This window comes from Xenia sp. Carnegie-2017, unplaced genomic scaffold (genome assembly GCF_021976095.1).
Source record: "Xenia sp. Carnegie-2017 unplaced genomic scaffold, XeniaSp_v1 HiC_scaffold_3, whole genome shotgun sequence".
In the NCBI taxonomy this organism is placed as follows: domain Eukaryota; kingdom Metazoa; phylum Cnidaria; class Anthozoa; order Malacalcyonacea; family Xeniidae; genus Xenia; species Xenia sp. Carnegie-2017.
In genome coordinates, this window is record NW_025813493.1 from 3226015 (window position 1) to 3246675 (window position 20661).

General features: G+C 32.4%; 1 protein-coding gene and 3 long non-coding RNA genes across 4 annotated transcripts; 3 read left to right on the forward strand and 1 right to left on the reverse strand.

The window, feature by feature from the left end:
• Positions 1–1135: 1135 nt before the first annotated feature.
• Positions 1136–2228, reverse strand: LOC124454324. Its single transcript, XR_006951400.1, has 2 exons — positions 2148–2228; positions 1136–1282 (listed from the first exon to the last, which is right to left on the reverse strand). It is a non-coding gene; the product is annotated as an uncharacterized LOC124454324 (long non-coding RNA).
• A 5785-nt stretch (positions 2229–8013) lies between these two features.
• Positions 8014–11815, forward strand: LOC124454909. Its single transcript, XM_047005662.1, has 3 exons — positions 8014–8390; positions 11558–11698; positions 11785–11815. The coding sequence occupies exons 1-3, from the start codon at positions 8014–8016 to the stop codon at positions 11813–11815; spliced, it is 549 nt and encodes a 182-aa protein (XP_046861618.1).
• LOC124454325 lies at positions 11816–16698 on the forward strand. Its single transcript, XR_006951401.1, has 3 exons — positions 11816–11946; positions 12848–12967; positions 16681–16698. It is a non-coding gene; the product is annotated as an uncharacterized LOC124454325 (long non-coding RNA).
• A 165-nt stretch (positions 16699–16863) lies between these two features.
• On the forward strand, positions 16864–18936 carry LOC124454326. Its single transcript, XR_006951402.1, has 3 exons — positions 16864–17061; positions 18613–18717; positions 18788–18936. It is a non-coding gene; the product is annotated as an uncharacterized LOC124454326 (long non-coding RNA).
• The last annotated feature ends 1725 nt before the right edge of the window (positions 18937–20661 follow it).

The window sequence follows — 20661 nt, forward strand, 5'->3', positions numbered from 1 at the left end:
TTTGTCTTTTTAAAATTAAATCTATATGTACGCTATACGTACCTTTTTTCTTAATCCGCCCGTACTCGCACGGTCAGCGGCTAATCACTACGTGAAATGTGGTTGTATCTAACATCTTTTAGTATTATCGGGCATCGCATAATAAGGCCTGTTTCAAACGTTGAATTTTGCAATTTCTCGAATACAATTTGGCGCTCGCGTTTTGCTCACAACAAAGTCTGGAACGCGATAAAGGAAAGGCGTCGTGTAATATTATTGAAAGAATAACAATCAACGTTGAATAAGGGTTGCTGCATTTTTCCAAAACAAAGTAGAAGTGCTTTTACAACAGAGATTTTTAAAATACGTTGCCTCAGACTAGTTAAAATACACAAGGCATGTTCAATTTTTTATCTTCTTTGCTTAGCTTGCGATATAACATGACAATGCAAGTCTGTAATTGTTTACCGTGTTTAAATTTGAGCTTTGCGCCATATTAAAATATCTATTTTTACCATAGATGTAGTAGTCATAGGTACGTACATATTATATGTGTGCGCGTTGGGCCATCATGATTATTCAATATGGCGGCGTCAACAGGGCAAAAGATATGTAGATTGTATTACAAAAATGAGGTTTTTCGTAGTTCTTGCCATTGTATTGTATCGAAATTTGTCCAATCAAAGTTTATTTGAAAAAGGAACATACAGCGATTATTTTAAGCATGTATTTGAGTGAATTCAATAAAAACTCGCGAAGTTATCCACCGATAACAGTTTGTGTAAAATGGTCACTTGGTCAATTCCTGCGTTTATTGCCAGAAACATTGTACTTTGTTGACATCTAGCTTTTTCAACTTGAGTAGTGTATCATGCTCTTCAAACAGAACATTCAGACAATTTTACTAGTTCATTTGTCTGCATCGATTTAACATGAACTATTTGCTAATCAGTTCAGTGAAGTTCCAAACAAAAAACTGTGAATACGAGAAAACCGATTTTTCATACGAAATTGGTCATGTAGCTGTCGTAAAAATGCAATGGATAAAAGTCATATTACAAAGAGCAGTTTAAGTACAGATTGCCTTTAAAGTACTTGCACTGACTTTTCCTTTGCATGCATATTTAATCAGTTTGTATCAGTTTCCTTTTCTTTCGATGAAACAACAGCAACACACACCTCTCAATAACGTCCATAGATTGCTTTGTGATGTTTTCTTCTGACCATGTAATTGTTGGGTTCAATAGTCCGTTGAGGATGAATTAATTTCCAGACATCCAATGCAGTTTTCTTTTGTCGCACCCTCCAAAATAAGACACTGTGTCACACTCAGTTAATGGATGGAATAATAGCTGGCTTAAAAATCTTTTAAAGCTAGGAAAGCTTGCTATTTCTTACACTGGGACATTTTTAAATTTTCTTTTCCGAGCCATAAATTATTCAAAGTTTTTCAAAATCGATAACATTCTCCAGTGAATCTATATTGAATGCAAGATAAGATATTCCGTAGAATATCAACTTTATTTGTTGTCTCAAACTGTTTCGGGAAGTAGAAGAGAAAGTCGGGGGTAATTTATTCTTTAAATGTTCATAAAGGTATTGGCGGAAGCATTTTTTCGATAGCAGCACTATAAACCACCTTGTGACATGCAGTATAAAGTATATAATTAAATCCATCTGTTTTTAAATGACGTGTGATGCTTTATGATATTGTCGTGTTGAACAAGCACTTTGATTAGTCTGCTTGTTGGCATGTTCATAGCTGCTCGATAACGATAGTTGCATAGGTTGGTTTTTGTAGTAAGTCACTCTTTGAAGTATCTCTTAGTTTGCTGGCAAAGTATGAACGCGAAACCAAAACAACAGTCAATCTTTAACAAAGGAGTTTTGGCCTTATTTTTCAAATAGATTTCTTAGTGTGTTTGTGTTTGTTTTTCTGCATCAGATCTGTGATTGCATGGTTTGAGGAGAAGTCAATAGATTGAGTGACATTTAAATGTCCAAAGAAAAGGACATTAGCAACGACTTCTTTGTAACAAATAGTTTACATTGCTACATGACGACATATTTTATTAAATTGACCTCTGTCAACTAGTGAAAGTTGAACTCTGTAATATATCAATAACTATTCGGTTGAACATTAGTAAAATTATAATGAAATTTCTTACTTTGCAGAGATCCATACATTGTAAATATAGTCAATTGGAAATTTACAAAACAGCTTTTCAGCTGCTAGAAGAAAAAACTAATTTATTCTCCCACACAAACAATTTTTGAAATTTAAATATTAAAGCAGCAGGTAAAGCGTTTCTATTATGCTGCGTAAATGCAAAAAAAATGTTTTAAGGCATCATGCATAGAGAATTTTCTAAAGTAATTTTGGATGTATGTTAAAGCATAAAAGATGAATAAATTGGGTTCATTGCTACCTGACGAAGCAAAATGTATTAGAGACATGATGAGTAAAGTACAATCTCTAAAAAGGCGTGTTAGAGCCCCATCTACGTCCTATGACTTCTCTAACTGGCTTCTCAAACCTAAAAATTCACAACTCTTGTTGACGTTGCGTGACTCAAAGAAGAGAATGAACAACTTAACTGCAATATTATATGCGTGTCTTCGTGAGAATTTCAATGCAAATTTAAAGCACGCTAATATAATTACGTCAATGGGATTAAGCTGTTGAATAATTTAAACATTAAAAAGAATTTTTTTAAGAGGTGTTTATATTTTTTTGCAATCAGTATTAAATATTCCCTGTCACACAATCTGACTCAAAAGCAACGTAACAAAAGAGACATTTCTTTGCAGATTTTTTTTCAGAAAGCGTTTTTTATTGTAGAAACTGAATAAATTTGAGAGAATGTTTTTCATTCAATGACAATGTAATATTTTTAAAACAGAATTGTAGAAAATCATTATTATTTTCAGAAAAATTGTTCAAAAGTATAATCTAATGATGTACATTTATACATATTGTACAAGTAATGGGCCCAAATAACTTAGATTTGACATTATGTTAACAAGACACAAACATACGTAGTACGCCAAAATTTATGATAGAAAAATAAAAAAGTATGTGCAGAAACTTTACTTTTATACATTCGGTGAAAACGAAAAAACACTTACCTGTATGAGGATTGTCACTTATGAAATTGTAAGTCTTAATTTTTCTCTGAAAATGTTTAGGGGGAGGGTGGGGGGAGGGGGTCGCAACCATTAATTTGTCGTTTTTTGTCCTTATTTTCCGAATCTTGAGAGAGGAAAGGGAAGTAATACGTTAAAATGAACTAAATTTGTTAAAAACATTAGAAATTAAAATCATGTGAAATGTGATGTATAGAGCTAATTATCTTAGAAACTAACGTTGTTCGAATATGATGTACTTTGGAAAGTTTATGTTAAGTTAAGTAAAAAGGGGGTAAATCATATTATAATGAGCTATAGAATTAAACAAAAGTTGCTTATAGACAATACTTCTTTTTTGCTTTATAGTATTTTATCTATGAACGGAAACTAACACCTGCAGTGCACATTTTTCTTTTAGTTTATAGAGACACTTGAAATAGTTGACCAATTTGAATAACGTCAAAATAAACATATTTCTTCCCGGGGTGTTGTTATAAGGAATTAAAATAATTTGGTCTGTTATTTTCAATGTAAAAGGTATTTCTTCGAATTGTTGAAACAATATTTTTGTTGCATATTTTTTCTGACACTAAATTTCTGCAATTACGGCTCCTTATCCAAAGTATAATTGAAAATCTTAAAAATTTGTGTCCCCGTCCACAGAAAAGTACTTGTCTTGTATTGATATCAAAATTCAAAAAGCCAATATTACTAGCACTTTAGGACAAGACAGTTTCTGCTTCAGTTATATTTTTTCTAAGCTGCTGTTTTTAGAAGAATAGAAAACGACTCGTCAGAATTCAAAAGAGAAATTTTATTGATAGCCAAATTGCCTCTTCAATGGTAAGTAATGAAAACATAAAGAAAACCTTAAATTCAGAGCCTATCACATAATTTAAGAACAATAGCTCTTATTGATTAAACTTCCTTATCAAGACCATACATTTCATTTATCATAGTCATGCTTATACGTAATCCAACAGATAATCTAACACAATCTTTATCTTATAAAATACTTAAAGCATTATGAAACATTATTGTATGTTTTTTTAAACATTTTCTATAGTTAAGAATAGCGCAACCATGCATCATATATACATAGCTGCCATTTGGTAATTTGACTAACTTAAAATTCTTAAAAACTTTTACTGTTTCGCAAATCTTTTATCATTTTATATTTATCCTTATGATGAAAACAAAACGAATTGATTGATCACAACCAATGATAAAGTTCTACTAATTGATATTTATGAATGTCTGGAAATATATTATATCATATTTCCATTGATACGACAGAGAAAATAGTAGCTACATCAAAAATATTTGAAGCAACCATCATTAAGTATTTTTGTTCTGAATGCAGATAACAAAAAAATGTTTTCCAACTATCATCGACATTTAAAAATTATAAAATATTTGCAAAGTGTTTTGCGTTTTTACATGAGAATGATAGTAAACTAAAACTTCAATGCATGTGTGATAAAGAATATTTGATCGGACATTAAAACTAAGCTTTAGGATTGAGGGAAATGATAAGGAAAGAGAGGTACATATTTCAACAAATTGAAATGGGGCAAATCATCATCAAACATCAATACAGAAGTCATTTTAAAAAGCAAGGAATGCATGCAAAACAAATGATACATTTTTCGTCTCTTGTTTATTTTGCTACAATTATTCAATATTGCAAGATTATTTTCAACAGATGGAAAACGCCTTTTAATTGTCTGAAACAAAATATTTGAAGAATTACAACTTTTTGATACTTAAAGTTGAATTCCTCTATTTAGTTCTTTAGACTTTTTTTTACATTAGCAATTCTGTCGAAATGCTCATAAATTTCATTCAATTCAGAACTTATATAATTATGAGAGTCGAACTTCTCTTTACCACTGACAGATGTTGTAAACAGAATATCATGTATATCATGTAAAATGTAAGTCGAAAATTGTGCTCTGAAAATATAAATGAGGGGGGGGGGTCTGCAACCACTAATGTGTCTTTTTTGTCCTTATTTTCTGCATTTTTGAGAGAGGAAAGAGAATGAATACATTAAAAGAAACTAAATTTATTAAAAATATGAGAAATTAAAATCATGTGAAATGGGATGTATAAAGATAATCACCTAAGAAACTAGCCTTGTTTGAATTTGATATACTTTAGAAAAATTCATGTTAGGTTAAGTAAAAAGGAGGTAAACCATGTTATAATGAGCTATCAAAATTGAACAAAAGTTGCTTATAGACAATACTCCTTTTTTGGCTTAATAGTATCTTATCTATGAGCGAAAATTAACATCTGCAGTGCACAATTTTCTTTTAGTTTATAGAGACACTTGAAATATTTGACCAATTTGAATAACGTCATCGTAAACATATTTTTTCCCCGAGTGTTGTTATGAGAAATTAAAATAATTTGGTTTGTTATTTTCAATGTAAATGATATTTCTTGGAATTGTTGAAACAATATTTTTGTTGCATATTTTTTCTGACACTTAATTTCTGCAATTACGGCTTTTTATCCAAACTATAATTAAAAATCATCAAAATTTGTGTCCCCGTCCACAGAAAAATACTTGTCTTGGGTTAATGTCAAAATTCAAAAAGCCAATATTACTAGCACTTTAGGACAAGACAATTTCTGCTTCAGTTGTATTTTTTCTAAGCTGCTGTTTGAGAAGAATAGAAAACAACTCGTCAGAATTCAAAAAAGAAATTTTATTGATAGCCAAATTGCCTCTTCAATGGTAAGCAAAGAAAACATAAAGAAAACCTAAAATTCAGAGCCTATCACATAATGCAAAAACAATAGCTCTTTTGAATTTAACTTCCTTATCAAGACCATACATTTCATTTATCATAGTCAGGCTTATACGTAATCCAACAGATAATCTAACACAATCTTTATCTTATAAAATACTTAAAGCATTATTAAACATTTTTGTATGTTTTTTTTAAACATTTTCTGTAGTTTAGAGTAGCGCAGCTAATCATCATATATACTTAGCTCCCAATTTGTAATTTGACTACAACTAAAGATAAAGTTCTACTTATTTATATTTATGAATGTCTGGAAATATATTATATCATATTTCCAATGATACGCCAGAGAAAATAGTACCTACATCAAAATACTTGAAACAACCATCATTAAGGATTTTTTTCTAAATCGAGATAACAAAAAAATGTTTGTTAACTATCATAGACATTTAAAAATGATAAAATATTTGCAAACTGTTTTACGTTTTTACATGAGAATGATAGTAAAATAAAACAGAATGCATGTGTGATAAAGAATATTTGATTGGACATTAAAACTAAGCTTTAGGATTGAGGGGAATGATAAAGAAAGAGAGGTACATAATTAAAGAAATTGAAATGGGGCAAATCATCATCAAACATCAATACAGAAGTCATTTTAAAAGCAAGGAATGCATGTAAAACAAATGATACATTTTTCGTCTCTTGTTTCCATTTGCTACAATTATTCAATATTGCAAGAATATTTTTGACAAATGGCAAATGCCTTTTAATTGTCTAAAACAAAATATTTGAAGAAGTAAGAATTTTTTTAATACTGCAAAGTTGCATTCCTCTATTTAGCTTTTAGATTTTCTTTACTTTAGCAGTTCTGTCAAAATACTCATAAATTTCATTCAATTCAGAATTTATATAATTATGAGAGTCGAACTTCTCTATACGACTAACAGATGTTGTAAAGCAGAATATCATGTATTGTTTAACGGCCTTCATTTCTGTAACTAAACGACATATACTTACAGAATTTCCATCGAGTCTGTTAAACACTGCCCAACAGATTATTTGGCATTTCACTTTGCTGGCTTAGTTAAACAATACGTCTTTCCCATTCATCTGGTAAACTGAGTTAACATGAGCAAATTTGAAATCAACCCATTTTAAATTTTTTCTAAACCGCTCTTGGTGAATTTCATATATTGCGTCATTTCCTTATAGTGGACATTGAAATGTTTTATTTCTTTCTATCCTTTCGTTTCCTAGAAACCTTACATCTAATTATTCAAAACACGTTCTAGGCGGGTGAACTCTACTTATATGAATTGTTGTAAACATGAGTCTTTATAATGAACAATTTGTCTAATCTATTGCAATAATATCCAATCATCATAAATTATCTGAAAGCAAACGTGAAAATACTTTTTTTGAAGGAAGTTTAAATGTTAGATAATTATAGAAATCCATACTTGATTTAGATAGCAAAAAAAGTTTAAGAACAAATAATTATATGATTATATTTATGATAAGCCTTTCAGAAATAAAGTAAATGTTTTACTACAAAAGCTTTAAAAAATTAGTAATCGTCCACCTTCTAATAAATAGAAAATAAAGATGATATCAAGCTCAACAAAAGCGTTTCTTGGGGCTCTCATAATCCTGTCTATTAGTGGCCAAATAGTAAATGGTAATGACGACATATCAATATGCAAGAAAAGCTTAGAGACATTAAAAGACAACGTGAAAGAATGGATGGAAACTTGCGTTGATAAAAATGGCAATGACGATACCACAACTGCATGCAAGGAAGTAAAACAATACAACAAAGAAGTGATGCAAATGCAAACAGAAATGTGTTTTTACAAAGGTATAATCTTTAGATTTGACAAATTTTCATAGTTTCTTGTTCATAGCACCAAAAACAATATTCAACAAAAATAGGTAGAAGTTGTGCAGCCAATCTAATTTCAGTTATTAGTAATATTTCTACAGTGAAAAATTCTTTAAAAAAATACTTATTCTGGTCTTTCACAAAATATTATGATCGTAAAGTCTATAAAAAATTGCATTTTTATAATCCACTCTCATCGTTGTTATTTATAGTTTTTCTATTATTTATTTAGATGTTTATCCAAAGCCATATATGATTATTATGAGCTTTGATAAAATATACTCTGTTGATTCTATTACTGGAGATATTTATGTCAGCACTATTAATGGCTCCAGTAAGAATAAATCTGACCATGCATCAAGATATAATGACATAGAAATTGATGTAGTTGAGAATGTGCTTTACTACATTGATGACAATGACATCAAACGGGGAAATCTTGCCTTGACTAGAAACGAAATTTTTGCGAAAAATGTTTCTGTTCATGATATTACAGTTGACTGGATTGGTCGTCGTATCTTTTACATTGACTCCACGAACATTATCTACCAAATTTATTTGAAAAAGGAAATTACAAGTGTTATGAGGCTTCAACCAGGCTTACAATTTTCCAGCATTGCATTTGACTCAAAACAAGGGTAAGGCTATCTTGAAATTCTTTTTAATTACTTGTAAGCGTAAAATTAATAAACTATGTCAATCTATTTGAGGGTTTTCTTACGTAAGGTAAGAGTTTTTGTTTTTAGAGATGGTGTTTTAATTTAATAGAAAAGTTGAATTTTATAAGTCCGTGTTATGGTTTGTTATTTAAAGGTATAAATAATAGAAAAAAATCGATTTTCCAGGGAAATCGAAACTCGCTTTTTCCCGAGGAAGCGAATATTAAGTATTTTATGATAGTGCTTTATGCAGTGCGGATGAAAGATATGATCTTCGCACTTTGCTGGACAATTTAAGCAATTGTCTCATGAACCCTAAAAAATTCAGGTGACTCAACGGGATTCGAAGCCATGACCTCTGCGGTGCTGGTGCAGTGCTCTGACCAACTGAGCTATGATTGACCGCAGAGGTCATTGGTTCGAATCCCGTTGAGTCACCTGAATTTTTCTGGTTCATGAGACAATTGCTTAAATTCTCCAGCAAATTGCGAATATCATATCTTCAGTTAATTAAGTAATTTGTTGGCTATAAAGAAACAAACGCCATATAGTTCGACAGATTTTTATTAAAATCAACGTCTTTCGGAGAGATTTGGCCAGCAAAATTTTAGTGCGTGACTATAAGGAACTTCAAACCAACTGCAATAATGAACACGTTTCGTGTGATTATTCAGCGCACATGCAGTAGAAAATAACATGCAGATCCTGAAATTGCAAAAATCGACAGCGATATTTATGTTGAGCAACCAAAGAGCTTTTAGAAAAAAGGTAACAACGGAGGGATCAATGTTTATATATGATGAAGACATTAAATGAAATAAAACAGAGCGGTTAGAAACTGAAATAAAATATTAAATAATTACTTTGCATATAAAACTTTAGTCAAATACTCACAGAACCTTGGCTTTCCACAACTAACAAAAAAGAAGTACAACTGCACTGTGAAACTTAGTGTTGTACATTTGATTCCATTACTGGCTTGGGTTAGCCACCTAAGAGCGCTTTTCTTTATCAGAAAAAACAATTTGCTTGAGGCCTCCATGGTAATCATATGCTTAATAAGACATGCCCTACACAAAAGATTTCAACAAATTGGGAGCATTGTTTGTTGCTATACTGTGCTCTTTTGTATACTTTTTTGAGGCAGTGTAAGAGATGTGCAACAATCTCATTACGGAATGGCAATAAAGTTTTAAAATATTCACGAATGTGGTGAACGTAAAAAACCTCAACTTTTCGTTTTGTAATGAAGATAAAAAGAACTACACACATTCCCACGTAGTTACATGAAAAATATAAAAATGGATTTTAGTTTTCAAAAATGTGGCAATTTAAAAAAACATAATCAATATATCAAGTTTATAGTTTTTCAAGCCTTCTTTTAACTTGCATTGAATGGCAGAGTATATTGAAAAGTCGAGAGCAGCAAATTAAGTGGCTGCACACTTCCTTTAATAAATCCAATCACACATCCAATCAAATCACCTGATTGCAAAATCATTCCACTAACTTTAGTTCATGCAGTGTTTCTTAGTGTAGCTTAGGCAAACGTTAGGTCTGTAGTTGCTCCACTGATGATGATTCTGAAGGTAATAATCATGTGATTAAAAAGAAATTTGACTGAAAAGCCTTGTTGAGCGAGAACTTTCTGAATATGTTATAAATAATTTAGGACTTTAAAATAATTTCCTCTTCTAACGATTCCTATAAACTCTCCATTCATGAGAGCCTTCTTATCAATAAATACAAGCCTTCACTCTTCGTGCAAGGAGGTTCCATTCCACTAAACGTTATTTAACTTCACTAAATTTTACTTACTATCATGTAATTCATTTGACACCGCCTCCTTTAGTCGTAATTCAACACCTTTTGTAAATACAATATCTTGTCTTAAAATCTCATTATAAATTATTACTTGCCTGAATATGTCTTGAGTAAGAACGAAATGTCTGTATAACTTCAATTTTACAGCTTTTGGTCTATTTTTATAGCTCTAATTAAAACTTTATGTTAGGCATTAATTGTTATCATATTACAAGAAAAAATTAAGTTTCACGAACACAAAAAGCCAAAAGAATGGCAATATATGCGAGAAAGTTTTTAAAGAGTTCGGGGCAAGTAGCAATGAACGACAAGAACACATGGACTTTACTGTTACTCAAATGAGTAATAATTTTAAGAAATGTATATGAGAATGCAAAACTGCCAGTTGCATCAAAAATTTTCGATAAAGTAAAGGCCATAGTGTTCAAGCAGTTTTTGCAGCTTGTCCAATCCAAAGATTCTAAAAAACACGAACATGACATGGCGATAGAGTCATCATTTTTAAATGATACCAATAGCGTTAGCTCCAGTGTCAATCGTCTTCTGATTTTTCAGAAAAACAATGAAAAAATTTGACAATTAAAAAGAGAAGGTTAAGATAGTTATAAAAAATCGTTTGTCCAAACAAACAGAGAAAAGTTTCAACAAAAGACAATGTTTTTGAAGCTATAGCTCTTTTAAAAACATTTGTGGATGATGATCCATCCAAGGAGCTGCAAATTTTCATGCAAGATGAAACTGAAAAATTAAGAAAGCTTAAAATTGAAATGACAAAGCTTTCTTAATTTTATATCTACATGAAATGGTGCATATCATTTACCAACACCAAATTTTCAATTCGAACAAAAATTCCACGCATCAGCTAATTTTCAGCATTATCAATTACCAACACAATTCATTCAGCAGCCACTCCAAACTACAGCATTACTCATTCCGACAATAATGTCAAACAATACCAATCATTATTGAATTGATGTGAATAAAAATAACGTATTACATTTATTATTATGTTCTGAACCACATGCATTGTTTAATTACTTCATATATTTTAGTTCAGTTTTTAAAAGAGAGATTTCAAATGATAAAGGTGATCTTTTCCTGTTAGTTACAATAGCTTTATGTTGCTATATTATCAAATTTCATAAATATGTTCCATTAAACCGTCTATATATGAAGGTAGTTCTTAATACTTTGACAACATCTTTGTCTAAACTAAAAAAGTATTCTATCTTTCCTTTCTTGCATATATTAGCTTGCCAATTGTTTATGTATTTCAGTACGTATAGAGAAAACTAATGTACAAAACAAATATTTTTATTAAGGTATCTATTCTTGGCAGAAAGTACAGAACTTTTCTTATGGTTATGGAGCATGACTGCAAATAAACATCATATTCTTTCAGTTTCACTTCAGTCAATAGCATATGATCTAACGCTTGACATGGCTAAAGAGAAGATTTATTGGCGAGTTTCAAACGGAAATATTTTTTCTTATGTTTACTACTCCCAAAATGTAATTGATTTTGGAACTTCACGAGGTCCCATGGCAGTATTTGGGGATTTCATTTATATCATGACTAGTGTTGGACGTAGTGTCGTTAGTGTCCATAACACAACAGATCAACGTACGAGACGTAAATATTTTCTTCCTGTAAACAACAGTTATCTTGATTTGGCTGTAGCAATACACAGTATCACTCCTGACAAAAACGGTAGTAAAATATTTACTTATTTAACATAATAATCTAAGACTTCAAAAAACTCCCACGCTAATGTTCATAAAATAGAAAGACGTTAAAAGTTCAAAGTTACATTGCCTTAGTAAACGGTTGTTCTTCCTTCCAAAATAGTACAAAATTTGATGAACATTAAGTTCAAAGTGCAAAGTGTCTAATTTGGACATTTTTGCCGTTTGTCTATTCTTATCAAACTTCTTGGGTGTTAAATTTAAGTCTTTATTGTTTCTTACATCATTTAAACAATCACTTGGGCTTGAAATCAGCCTTAAATAAAAAAAAAATCATGAAAATAGATTGTAAGACAAAAACGTCCAAATTGAGCATGTTGTGCAGTGAGCTTAATGTTTATCAAATTTCTTAAAATTTCAGTATATTGCAAAACAGAGTTTAAACTTTTACATCTTAAGATTAAACTAGATTTGAAACTTTTCATTTTCTTTGTGCATGCTGTTCAAATTGAGGCGATTACGAAGTACTCTCATGGTTTTTGAGATTAGTTTTTTCATTCATTTTACTTTAAATAAACAAGGCAAAGCCATGCCAAAATACATGAGCTTTGACACATTTTGTGAGAACTACTGATGAATTGATAATTTTCTGAACATCTTTCAATTATCTAACTTCTTTAGTAAATGCCTTATAGTGTCCCAATCAGCCAGCAAATTTGTTCATACACTGTAAATTTTCAACATTTATTTAATTGTTTTGTTTTTACGAAATGCGCGAACACCAAAATTACCAACATTGCATAACAAACTTGCTTGCTGGGTACGTCAACGTGGATACTGAGTGACAAATTGTGTTCTTTGAGGAAGAATATGTTTCGTTTAAAATCCCTGGTTAATTTTATTTTTAATTTTATTGATCGATATAGCGACAAGCACTTTTCACTTTCCTTTGTGTGGACCCAACACATACTATCGCAAAATTAATGTAAGATTGAACTGCACGTGTATGGAAGGATACTCAGGAGAATGTAACTCGTGCAGGAATGGTATGGATTTATTACTGTCTTTATCAAGATTTTTTATCACCGATCATGAATAAAGAGCATCTCTGTGCAGTTTTAAAACTTTGTTCTTTGTTGAGAATCCTGAGCTGTTCTCTGTGCTGTTGCTTCTGTGCAAGGAATTTGCTGCATTTACATTTTACATGTAACCACAAAAATAAGGCTCAAAGCCACACATACAAGTTCATTATTATCAATACAGTCAAGCAGGAAATTAGTAATAAATTTATGAAAAGCTTCAATACACTTAAAACTTCCTCGGCACACAACATTGAAAGTGTATGGTTCTCTAAATGACAATAGCATATGTTAATATTAACACATTTTGAGTTTCTCTACATTAAGGAGGGGGTAGGGTTAGGGTTAGGGTAAGGGTTAAGGTTAAGTTTAACACTCGTCCTGAAGTTAGTAATCTAGCCATGGCCCTGCTAACCTAGATACACCATATTAGACAGTCTTGAGTTTATTATTGGTTGGCTTTCCTAAACTAAGAATTCTGTAAATACAAACTTTAAAAAGCATTTTGACAGACATGCTTCCAGACAGGGGCTGCGGAAGTATCTCAAAAGTGGGGGGGGGGGAGGGGCACTGACCGAAAAGGGCATGTGAGTTTGCAGCTTACTGTTTTAGTATATTACAGATATGCATTGCTTCATGAATCATGATTAAGTTTCAAAGTCTGCAAAATATTGGTAGACATTCTTAGAATGCTATGCGTATTCTCTACTGCTCGGCGTGCGTGCTAACAAATTGAACTAAGATGACTACATGAACAATTTATTAAGTAATGCGATCTCATTAAAATTTCCCAAAAAATCTAACCCTACGTTCGTTTTTCAGAACAAAGTTCTTAGCTATTAAACGTAAGTCCAGTTCGTCAGTTCTGGCCTTGTTTACATGCATAACAATAAGATTATTGTAGCCTGCTGCCGTCATCGCGCTCCTGAGAAGTGTCTTGACAAGCCACTGGCATGAAAAAGATTGTTCTAAAGAGGCTGCACTCATTGGAGCAAGAAGGTAAATCTGCAAGTGTCGAACAACATTAGACATTGCCATGACAATCTGCGATGAGTTATTTTCTTCGGTTGAGAATATTCATGTTATGGTGTCAATTGATGTCACCTTCTTTACTTCTGGAAGTCGCTGCGAGATAACTCCTTCAAGAAGCTTTAACTCCGCCTTCAGCTGGTGAATGTCGAGGTCATTTTCGTAAAGGTGTTCAACTTCATCATTCAACTCAAACTTACGCCCGTTTGCTGCATTAATGAGCACGGTTTCGATGTTCATCAATACAGAATATGTTTTTTGATCGAAGCGCTCCTGTAGTGAAGTCAAGCACGCACCAATTACTTAGTTGTTTTAGCAACATTCTTCTTCAAGTTTCCTGGGTTTTCTTCAATTCCCTGACCAATATCGCTCCAACATCTCTTCTCGAATCATCAGATAATAAAACTTTCTCAGTCGCCTCTGAGTGAAATTTAGACTGAGAGTGTTTTTAAGTTTTCTCCGCACTTCCTCCAGTCAATGAATTCTCCTAGGAGAAAAGCCTTTTCACCATTATGACTGAAAGTAATAAGGTCTTGACGCATCGCTCTTTTACAGAAGTAACAGGCAATGGTGCCTTTTGTCATGCAGTATGTGCCCCATATATATTTCAAAAATATAGAAGACGGCCAAGTTCGTACATTCGACGATCCTCCTGTACTGGTTCTTTCTAGAAGTGTGCTTTATTTCTTCTAGGGTAGGATGGTAAGGATGTCGGCCTGTACAGCACAAACGCTTACAATCGAGTCCTAGCAAACATTCCGTTGACTCAATCTGCATAGGTCCTACCAATAGGGCGGTAGTCGTGGAACTTTGCAAAGACGCATACGTTAGGTTTTGAGAAGGTGTGTGAACTGGCTCGGTCGGCGGCGCGACTAGTATCTCTGAAGACGATGTAGAATCAGAATCGCCGAATTTTGGTTTGGAATGAGAATGAGGAGATAAACACGTTGATGGAGTTTCTGTAGCTGACGGCAGCATCAAATTAGACCTAGAGTCGATGTTTTGGTCAATAACGTTCTCTGCTGGAGCACTACTAAAAAAACTCGTCAGTTTTCGCATCCTTTTAGCTCTTTCTACAAGCACTTTTCCTTTTCTCGTTTTCGCCTAGCAGTTCTAGGCATTTTTAAACCGAAAAATTTTCAATTATTATGATTATGAATTGTCAACAGTTTTGTAGGACCAATGGCCTAAAAGACAATACGACGGGAGCAATGCGTTGCCGTAGAATTTATAGTCTCATGTGGATCATAAATTGCGACTTCTCATTGGTTAATTAAGTTACTGGGCGGACGTCTGCGAAGACAACCCCAATCGACAAACGCGATTTTTTATCAATTTGGGTAATCAAGATCAAAAACTAAGCTATAGCTGATTTCGCATGATGCCGACAAACTATGTTCTACTCTCGGGGCTACTTGTATCTAAGAAAAACTTCTTCTGTCAAATTTTGCCTAAAACAAGGGCATTTCTATACCATGAAAAAGGGCACTTTCATTCCAGAAAAAGGGCACATTTTTCCCTGTTGCAAAAGTGGGGGCACTTGCCCCAATGCCCCCGGTTCCGCGGCCTCTGCTTCCAGACCTCCTAGAATGAGTGCACCTCAATAATATTACATCAAATGTCTTCAACCAATGGATTGTAGCTTTATGAACTTATTCCAAGAACAGACAAATATGGCCGTTGTGCGAATACTCAGTAGGCTATGTAGGCTGAAGCTTACATTCCCGCGTTTTTAAAAGTCCTGTTCTCTTTAAACATAGTTTTTACTCTTTGCCATTCTAGATGAGATAAATGATCAAAATTTCAATAATATATCCTGTTGGAACTATACGATATACTATTATAATGCTCTATGTATAGAACTCATAAAGTAGTGAGTTTGTCTCGTTCGAAATTTAAATTTATTCTATAATGTTTACACTATGAGTAACAAAACTGAAGCAAAGGCAATGGAGCACAAGAAACGGAAACGTCCTCAAAAGTTATATCACTTAAAGTCCCACAAATTTTTCTAAGCTTACAGGCTGCGCAATTAGTCATCCGCCGCCGCTTAGTATGGATGGTATGCACTGATAATGTTCATTCATAAATATCTTGTTAACTTTCGATGTAAGAAAATTAGGTTTTACTATTAAGAATTCACTTCCTTTAAAAACCTAAATAAGCAATATTTTTAAGAGGTACAATAAATAAGGTCAAAAAATGTATGTAAATAATGGGTAATAACGTTTTTCAGTAGATGGCATTAAATTTCTACTGGGTTTAATAAAATTTCAAATGACTTTCTTACTATTCAATTTAACGCTATTAGAGTTAGACTGGAATTTTCTATTCAGACATAAAAAAATTTCATGTAAGCACACATTACAATGAAATTGACTTTATATTCTGAAATTGAGTGTATTGCAAAACAGCATCCCCACTTCAAATGTAATTCACAGTAGTCAATAATATCCATATCTTATATGCAATGCTTGTGTTCTGTAGGTTTCCAGCCTGTGAAACATGAAACAAGCAATTTTTAACAAATAATAATAATACCTAGTAATGATTTCATTCGCTTAAGAACACTTTTTCACAAAATTCAGTCATTTATCCTATCATAACAGAACCTTGAGAAACTGAATTTTTAACATTTTCAATTTAAATAGCCAAAGATTGCACTGAGGTACAAAATAATGGTAAGAACGAAAGTGGAGTTTATCAAATTGATCCTGATGGTAAAGGATACTTTGAGGTCTTCTGTGACATGACGTCATCGGGTGGTGGTTGGACTGTATTTCAAAGAAATAAAAGAAGTGGAAATACAGACTTTTATCTGGGTTGGGCGGAGTACAAACGTGGCTTTGGTAATCTTAAATCCGAGTTCTGGCTTGGATTGGACAAGATACATCGACTAACATCTGCAAGGAAAAATAAACTTCGAATTGATCTAGTAAACACGTCAGGCACTAAAAAATACGCTGAATATGAAGATTTTGTTGTAAAGGATGAAAATTCTAAGTATCAATTAAGTATTGGAAATTACACAGGTAAGAAAATATTGAAGAAAATGAGTGTTTGTGATAGCAAATTGCGTTGACAGATTGTACCTTAGGACCAGTTCATATGAGACGGGCCAGTCCGCTTATGCCAGGCTAGGTAGCTTTGCCGAGATCTCGCCTTGTATATTAGTTTACAATTTTTTTGAAATTGCGTTCATATGAAGAGCGGGCCAGACCGGCTTGGAGAGATCTGCTTGAAGGAAGCGAGATCTCGCTTCTAACGGGCTCATATAACTGCATCAATCGGGCCAGCCCGGCTGAACTGGGCTGGAAGCGATGAGACTGCGCATGCTCTTGTCTTATTTGGTTACTTAAATATGGCAAAAACTTTAAAACAACAACGTTTAATTGAAAATAACTTTGAAAATTTTATGTTATACCATTACAATAGTCGGTGGAACTCACTGGTAGCAACCAGATTGTTGAATGTCTGAGTCTAAATACAATTTAATTTTCCTAAAAAAATACAATATTTGTTGGCAGAAATTAAATACAACATTTCAGCTTGGCCAGCCCGCCTCGTGAATGCGAATACAAATTGGCCCGGCAAACTAGCTAGCACGGCTTAAGCGGGCTGGCCAATCTCATATGAACAATTTCTAAGGTCAAAGAAATGTATCGTCTGAAATGTCAACCGCAAGAAAGACCATTTACAATGCATTTGACTTTACATTTAGACAATATACAATGCATTAGCAAGATCATTTTGAAGAGCAGGATAATCAGTAACTTTAAAGACAAATTTTATTCCTCAGAAAGATAATAATTATCTAAATATTATCTACAAGCACAGCTCGTATTTCTTTAGCCCGTCTAAAAATTTACATTTTACATGGGTCAAACGCATTTAAAACAAACGAAAATGCGATAAAATTAATCATCTAAGTTTGTTTTGAATGCATTCGGCTCATGTAAATGCGACATCTGAAACAGGCTTGAGCACTTTTGCTTGTCTTTGCTCTTGTTTCTCCTATGTGTAATCCGGAAAAAGTATAACGCAAAAAAGAGCGGTTTATTTGTAATTTTTAATGATATGAAAAGATGTTTTCTTGCAAAGCATGCAAAAATGTAAGCCTGCAGCAAGAAATTTATAAAATAACAAATGTATAATTCGTCCTCTGATTGGCCGATGCGTGTGCTTGAATCAGGCAATATAAAGACTGAAATTTAAATTGCTGTGCGTTAATTTTAAACATGTCTGAGAATGAAGATGATTTATTATTATTCATATGACAATTTCTTTTGAAGTGTTGGATCGCCATATCTAAAGACTTGGGAATGTTCTTAGGTAAAAAAGCGGTGTAAATAACTCACAATGCTTTTCTTAACTCTCTTTTTATTCCTGTGTGTTTAAATCAAGCCAACAACGAAAAAAAACTGTTTAGCAAATACTCTTAATATAATATATATGCATCATTAAATGCATATAATGTTGTATATACAGTTTATTGTGAATAATGACAGAATGATAGGAGCAGTTTCTTTACGTTTTCAAAATACAAATCAGCAGAAAACTATAGAACTATTTCTACTTTTCAGGAACTGCTGGGGATGAATTATCCTATCACAATAACATGAAGTTTACAACCAAAGATTCAGATAATGATAAACTTGGTGGTGGAAATTGCGCTTTTTTCTATAAAGGTGGTTGGTGGTATAATCTTTGTTATCGTTCTGTACTAAATAGTAATTATATGTATTGGTTTGGTTTTAGTAACGTGAAAACCAGTGAAATGAAAATAAAACCATGAAGAGTTTTCATAAATATTTATAATTTCATGACAATGATCAATATATCTATCAAAACGTCATGTAAAAATATGTTTGATATGTTTGTTTATGAGCAAATATGCAAAAAATTGTGTTAATTTCATGAATTAATAAAAAATATTGTTTCAATCAATGAAATGGAGGAAATGTGAGTTTTTAACATGTTTATCTAAATGAAGCTGATGTCGTCAAATCATACTCAAAATAATTACAGTTTTTTGAGTTTTACCATGTTGTTAGCTGCCTTCTTTAAAGAGATATTTTGTAATTATTATACTTTATTCGTTATGGCATGATATGGTTTCATGTTTGTAAATGTAGATCGTCCAGGTTGGTATAGTCCTGAGAAGAACAGTTTTTGTTGTTGTTTACTGACGTTTCGAAAACCTAAGTCTATTTGACTCTGAAGATGCCTACCGCTAAGGTTGTCGAAACGTCGGTGAACAACAGCAAAACAGTACTTCTCAGGACTATACCAACCTGGACGATCTACATTTAAAAACATGTAACGATACTCCCGGGTGCAAGCCATTTACTTTATGATATGGTTTCTCACATTTAATAAGACTTGCACGTTTATATGGCATGAGCTGCTTTTTCAAAATAAACAAATTGTAAAAACAAAGGTTTGATATCTGCTTCCACTTAAATTAAAAATTTGCAAAGAGGATCGTCATGAAATGAATTGTATTTGCTTTATTGGCTTCTTTGTAACGTTAGATGCAAGTCATAATGAATAATAATCGTATATCTTGCACAATAAACTTTATTCTTTATTTAGCATCCTTCCTTAGTTAAGCTCCTTTTCTTTACAAAACCTCTTTCCTTATTCAACCTCCTTCTCTTTACAAAATCTCCTGCCTTACTTAACTTTTTTTTGCTAAACTTTCTACTCCAGTAAACTTTATACTTTACAAAACCTCCTTCTTTACTAAATATAAATTTTACTAAATTTCCGGGAGTTGTTGCTCTGTTTGACCTTCAAATCTGACCATGTAGTTATTACCATGTAGTTTCCCCTTCTTGATTGAAAGCTGTTCTAATTATCTAATTTTCAGGAAATAACGGCTTACCTATCTATCTTTAACCCCAATGCAGCCAAGTTTCTTAATATCTGTAGACCTGTTCAAAAAAAACTAGATTTTTCTTCAAGTACACCAAAGAAGCTGATAAATAAAACGTTAGACTCTGTAGCATAATTATCAATGCTGATTATCAAGGCAAATAGTAAGTAAAATTCTCAATGATAATATATGTAACGCATTTAAATGCCTGTAAAGAAAAATCCATTTATTTGTTTTCGTCCTTAGATTTAATCAAAAAAGTAAACCGGACGATACAAAATTTAATGACTGTAATCTTTGGAAAATCTTTTCATTTCAATATCGTCAATTAAACACAAACACATTGCGCGCTACCTAAATGATTTTCGTGATTTAAAATTAACACAAAACTTCATCCTTATGTTAGAGATATAAAAAACGCTTCTTTTTGCTCACATCACATCCAAAATTTATTTAATGATTTTTTAATTCTTTTTTCCTTTATGGGCTGTGGCGTAGCCAGCCCTCAATTAATTCTTTGTACGCCTTCAATTTATTCATGTTACGCCCTCAATTTATTCATGATACTTATTTTTTTATCATCAGCATCATTCGTTTTATTAAAAATTCATAGTATTATGAACAACAAAATGTTTACATGGCAAGAAGAAACTTGCGGGTTTGCTACGCCACTGATCATGTGATAGTTTCATGTACGTATATCTTTCCTTATTTCCTTATGTGTCAAATTAAACACTATTCCTGTTAATCCTAT

Bases quoted from the DNA above. Each gene is read 5' to 3' on its own strand.
- LOC124454909 (XM_047005662.1), top strand. From the start codon at position 8,014: ATGAGCTTTGATAAAATATACTCTGTTGATTCTATTACTGGAGATATT. The intron at 8,391-11,557 runs GTAAGGCTATCT...ATTTTTATTAAG, and splicing joins GCATTTGACTCAAAACAAGG to GTATCTATTCTTGGCAGAAA. The intron at 11,699-11,784 runs GCGAGTTTCAAA...GTCCCATGGCAG, and splicing joins GCTAAAGAGAAGATTTATTG to TATTTGGGGATTTCATTTAT.